Here is a 6,143-nt window from a genome sequence, read left to right on the forward strand (position 1 = left end):
ACATTTCGGTAAGCAAATGATTTAGTGTTTTCAAAACCATGATTGAAAATTAAATTGAGTTAATATCTGTCTCTTTATTTCCTGGTAAATGTATTCCAGGAGTGACAGCTGTGAAGGACGACTTCCTCCTCAGGCTATTTGTTGTCTGACTTTGAAGCATAGCTTTACTTATAAAACTGAGTAAATTTGTGTTTAAAGTCCATGCCCTGTGTGGGACAGAGAGTGAGGAATGGGCTTGTTACCCCAACCAAAAGGAGTATGTTTATATAGCGGTTTCTGTTCCGAGACAGATTGCTTCCTCTCTTTAGCTGCAGAGGAGAGACCAAGGTCATGTTTGTGAGTCCGTTTCCCTGACCTTCACACAAGCAGAAATCTGCAATATTCCAAAAATAGTCCATTGTATATTATTTACTAGATGCTTGCAGCTCCTAGCAATAGTACATGTGTAGACAACTAAATCTGATGTAACACACAAAATATACAACATAACAAGGACAGCAGCATATAGTGCAGCCTTTGTATCATTGAGGACTTCTTTGTTCACAGTAAATATTTTATAGTTTGCTCTACAGCTACAGGGCTGTGAAGCAAATGTTACTGTAAAAGACAATGCTAACATGGGTTGGGCCACACAAAAGGCTTTACCCCCCACATTCTCTAGGGGAATCTGGTTTTGCAGAGATAAGCAACTACTCAAATCAGCCCACAATAATGAGGTGATTTGATGCCACACTGGAAGTCATTCATTCAGATGAGACAGGACCCCTCGTCAGCATGAGTGAAGCCGGGGATTATAAGAAGGGGAGATGCAGAGGAAGAGCAAAGGATTTATTTATGAACAAATCGATGGCTCCCGGCTCTTCCCCTCGCCAGCTCTCCTCCTCCTCCTGGCTTTCTGCTCAGACCACTTAATGTGCTATCAGCTCAGCCCCAACCCATCACAATGACTTCTTATTTTCACTGGTGCTTCCTCATTACCCTGACTCTGGTACAGCATTACTGCATAGAAAATATCTTTGCTCTGTCCTCTGATTTACATAGCAAGAGTAAATTTCCATTTGTTCCACCATAGTGAAATGGATGCTCCATACCACAGCACATTAGGAAATAAGAGCGATACTGCCAGCCAGCTCTGTGGATGATCATAAATTGCCTGGTGTGCTTCGGCAACTCAAGATTAGCTGCATGCTAAAGCTTCGACAACAACAATGTGAATCAATAGAGCAGAGGGAGCTGTGTTGTGCTGTAGATACTAGGTAGACTATCTGTGGGTGTTTCCTGTGCCGTTGCTTGGCAGCAGGCTGTAGTCCATGGAGTCAGAGAGAAACTTTCTGAATACTGAGCATATGAATGCCTTCACAGCAGATCTCACACACAGAGCTCCACTGTGCTGAGCTGGAGTTGCCCTCAACAGACTCATTCAGACGACACAGAAATTCACCTCTCTCTGACAAAAAAGCTGAACACTGAGTTCCCACTGGACAGCAACACTGTGGCTTTGGAAGACAAACCACAAGCAATTTCACAAGCAATTGCACATGCTTTAATTTGTAACGGTGTTCATGGCAAATCTGGTATGTTGGAAAATTATTACTACAGCAAATAACTGACCACGTCTAAAACAAACAGCTACAGCAATCATAGCAAAGTTTACAACTCTTTTCCAAGACACCAAAAGTTACCCAAAAGCCCCTAAACCAAGACAGAGCATCACTGTCAACTTGTTCAAAACACTTTCCATATTTTGCAAGAGGGGTAAAGATGACAAAACATAATGCTGACAGAAAAATGTGACAGAAAAGACAGACTGACAGAAAAGTACAAGGGACTTGGTGGTGTTCATATTATTCATCCCTTCCTATTCCATGCCCTTCCTCTGACCCTGAACATCACTGTTGATACAGCAACTCAACTTCCTGCACAAGTCACAGGCACAAAGCACACATGGTCACGCTAATGAAAGAAAGCAGCAATATTCTAAAGATGGCACCAATTTTGGTCACCAACTATGCTTAGCATCTAATAATTATTGCTGCATTCGTAGTTATGTCTGTGTATACAATATCATCACACCACAACGTTTATTATTGGACAAAGTGATGTATGAATAGATGGCTTCAGGAAGAAAACTTTTGAAAACATTTTATGACAATTATACATACTCCACTAGCTACATGCCAAGGTACATGCATGCACATGCACACACCTTTGTGACATTTAACTACTAAGTTCCACAGTAGAAACAAGTCCTGTGACTTTGTTGCATTATACTTGAATGTCTTGTAATTGTGCAGGACTGGAAACAACATTCCCAAGGTAATCCCAAAACTCAAGACAGACGTTAGAGGCTGTTTTTATTTGACAAAACCATTCCAAATAACTGTAAAACACTGTACTGACATCAAGAAGGGAAAGAGTTTGACACATTAACTTGCATCCGAGACACCATGTACAGAAGTACGACACCTACATACTAAGGTTAAAAGAATCAATACTCCTATATTTTTCTGACACTAGATGTTTAAAACAACATAATCTCCATAATTTATACATTAAAAGTATCAAAATTGCTAAAGCTATAAAAAAAAAATTTTTAGAAACGAAAACAGTTCATCTACAATTAGATGAAGTCAACTGCTAATCAATCAGTGTATTATTATACTCATATGACATCTGGAGACTGAAGGTGTTGGCCTGAGCCACTAACAACTGTGTCAAAGAATGACAAACCTGTTAGGTTGCTTAAAAATATGTCTGGATACAAAGTACAACTAATACTGGGTAAAGCAGGGAGATTACTAAGACATCGGAGGAATTTGGTGGTAAATCAATCTGATAAACGACAGAATGTTTATAGTGAGAACAAGGTAACGAATTAAAAATAAGGATTTCGCATTTTCGTCTAATCAGTAATGGTGTGTTTGTTTTTTACTGGGTGCGGTCTTTGATCACAGATAGGCAAGTGAAAGACAAACAGCTACTATGTGGGTTGTGAAATTCAGCACCTAAGCTAAGTAAATATAAAAGCTGAAATAATGTCATATCACAAGAATGTTATTACGGTGTAGTGGAGACGGGTTTATTTTTTACAATGAATGGCCAACTTCACACAACTGAGGCAAAATAAAATAACCCTTGTAACCATCTCACAACAATAAAAACTAAATAAATGTGAGCTAAATCCTTCTAGCAACGGTACAACAACAAAAACACCAAAGAAATTGTGGGGAAGGGGAAAGAAAAAACAGACGTTAGAAACAGTTTGACAGGTTGGAAAATAAGCAAGTTAGTGGCCAAGGACATGTTGTTAATCCAAAACCAATCGTTAACCATATTCACACTTTTAAAAACCATTAGCGAGATATTAGAGTTAACAACGTGTATTGCCATTAAATTACTGGAGAGATATATAGCTGAAGTTCATTTCAGTGTGCTAACTAGCTGCGGTGGCTGTGTTTTAACGTTAGTTGTCAAAATGATACAGCCATTTCTTGCTAATGCTACAATTGCCCAATGTGCGTGCTTAGTTAGCTACATGCTAGCTAGCTATCCATCGTTAGCATATGTCGATAAATAACCAGACTACCCAAGGTCACTAACTAGTTGGACTTCAGTGTCTATTTTGCTGTTAAATGGTTAAGACAGTTGGGTTGTGTGAATTATGTTACAGCTCACAACACATGATAGGAGCCAAATATAGCACGCAGCCAAACACCGAGACGTAAGGGAAGTTAAATTCAAAAGCGCCGCAGTGCATTAGCGTTAGCGCAGCTAGCTTGCAGTGCTAGCGAGCGACATCAACACCGGAATGGACGATGCAGTTTGCATTGATCCAACACGTTTTCTTCACTATTTATGTGTCAGAACATTCAGCCGTGGTAAAAATATATGCAAACCGTCTTTCGTCTCGCATGCATTACCTGGAAATCACGCTCTTCGTTGAACCTAGAAAATCTGTCGGCCATTTTCTGAACAGAGCAGCAGCTTCTCTATCGCTCCGTCTGTCTGTGTCCAGCAGGAGCAGAGCGCTGCTGCTGCTGCTGCTGTTGATGATGATGATGATGATGTGCACTTCGCAAACGATTCAATCTCTGTGAATTGACCTTTCCTATACAATTTCTACTCAGATGCTACAATTTTACCTATGGGAATAAATTAAAGCTATATCAATACGGTAATATCAGTAGTTTATTTGTATGCCCAGATATAATCTACAGGTATTTAAGCATATTCCACTTGTTTACACTACCAGGTGTGCTGACAGTTTTTTTTGTATAGTACAATAATTGATGTAGGCCAGACTGGATGATTGCACACTGGGTGGATTAGGTAACAGATGGGGCCACAGATCCCTGTGGCACCAATAACATAATTTCACTGGGTATCAGATCTTATTTTGCTCATTTCATTCACCAGGATAAAATATACATTTATTTTTACACAAGGAAATTCTCCTCCCAGAGTCTGCTAAAAAATGCAACAATATAAGGATAAAAAACGATAGATAATTAATAAATGTAACACAGAGAAGGAAGGTAAATGCTGAGACAAAGAGTGCCTAATAGAATAACAATAAAAGTTGGATAAATTTGGTGAAATAAGTGAACTAAAGTGAAAAAGGGATTATGCACATGGAACTGAAAATAAACAATAGCAATATTGAAAAAAGTAATATTGCATCTGCCTATTAAAAGGCAATATTGCACATGATGTTGAAAACGTAATATTGAAAATATTGTGCATTTATATTGTTCTTATAAGTCTCTGATGTTTAAGTTGTCCTTCCTGCAGAAAATTAAACAAATAAAGTGCACTTTGATAGCTGCTGTGTAGGCATGTGAGTCCATCCAATTTGCAGACATGAAACAGAAAAGCTGAAATGTATTGTTTTCAAACAAATGCATGCCAGGAGCCAATGTCAGAAGGAAATCCGCTTTTCTGATTGCTTTGCTTAGAGAAAGTATTTGCATGGTTTGATTTGAGAATCTCTGGCTTTCCTTCACCAGCGTGTCATGGAAGTAAGATATCCGGGGATTTTACTTGGTATTGAAAAGGGGAAATTACCAGATCATCAATATCTTTTTTTGGGCCCTTTTGCACATGGCAGACACAGAACTTCCAGCACATTTCTGGATGAAGCTGCTTAAATGACTTACAGTATGTCCATATTGATGTAAGAAACAGAGATATATTTTACTGATGGATTATCTAAGCAAAAGCAAAGTTGTAAAACTGTGGCTGTTGTGATACAGGTTTATATTCATGTTGTGTTTATTAAAGCTCCCTAAACAGTGATTATAGATCTCACCTCTGGATACTAGAGGGAATGGGACTGGCTGTTCCATGTTAATGTCATACATCTTGACATTTTGGTCATATATTACTACAAAATCACAGGATATGGACAGCAGTGCTAAGCTTAATATTTGATTACCATGTTTGAGTATAAAATACACTAATACTAGCCTAATACATTAAATTATATTGCATTATTATTTCCTAAAATTACACATCAGGCGACCAATAATGTTGCATGTAAATATAGTAGACAATAACATAGAGCTGCCACTTGTCAGTAGTTTATGACTCCATCTTGTGGTGAATATGTGTCAATACAGACAATGGCGACATGTTACTAAGTGGCTACATTTACTCAAGAATTGTATTTAGGTCCTACAAATTGGAATTACTTGGACTTTGCTTTTGTAGGCTTTAATGCTACATTACACTTCTATTCCCCTTCATCTCAGAGGTGCATATTATATTTTTACTGATTACATTTACCTAAGAGCCTTAGTTACTTTCAGATTACAGTTCTTCATCTCCTTCCTGTCCAGTGAAAACCATGTATCTCCAGATGTGGTGATTTTGAATGTGTGCAATAAACTGAAGGATGAAATGTTTACATTATATGATGAGAAAATTATCCTACTTCCTCAGCTAAATAAAATGTCATAATACAAACGGGTCCGTTTTTCCCGAGCATATGAAAAAATCTCTCTCGTTTCCCTTTTTAAAAGACTCTGGTGCTTTAAAAGTCACTTTAGTGTTCACATCTCATGCGCATTTCCTCCTCTGTGATGTGAAATGAAAAACAGGCGTTTACAGGAGGTACAGGAAGTTATCTTTCAAATTAAGGGCAA

At 38.2% G+C, this 6,143-nt stretch overlaps 1 protein-coding gene across 7 annotated transcripts in view; it reads right to left on the reverse strand.

Annotated features, from left to right (window-relative positions):
- Window positions 1–4,051, reverse strand: part of gpatch8 (G patch domain containing 8) — a 33,962-nt gene extending 29,911 nt beyond the window's left edge. For 5 of the 7 annotated variants that reach the window (XM_059348330.1, XM_059348325.1, XM_059348332.1 and 2 more), the window contains exon 1: window positions 3,921–3,991. Coding sequence is in view for 1 of the 7 variants with exons in the window: in XM_059348321.1 (XP_059204304.1) it covers window positions 3,921–3,965 (45 nt within the window). In the remaining 6 variants the exon portion in view is untranslated. Of the gene's footprint in view, window positions 1–3,920 lie in introns of all 7 variants that reach the window. The other 2 variants (XM_059348321.1, XM_059348324.1) reach the window with 2 other exon arrangements.
- Window positions 4,052–6,143: the final 2,092 nt, after the last annotated feature.

This window comes from Centropristis striata, chromosome 13 (assembly GCF_030273125.1).
Source record: "Centropristis striata isolate RG_2023a ecotype Rhode Island chromosome 13, C.striata_1.0, whole genome shotgun sequence".
NCBI classification, from domain to species: domain Eukaryota; kingdom Metazoa; phylum Chordata; class Actinopteri; order Perciformes; family Serranidae; genus Centropristis; species Centropristis striata.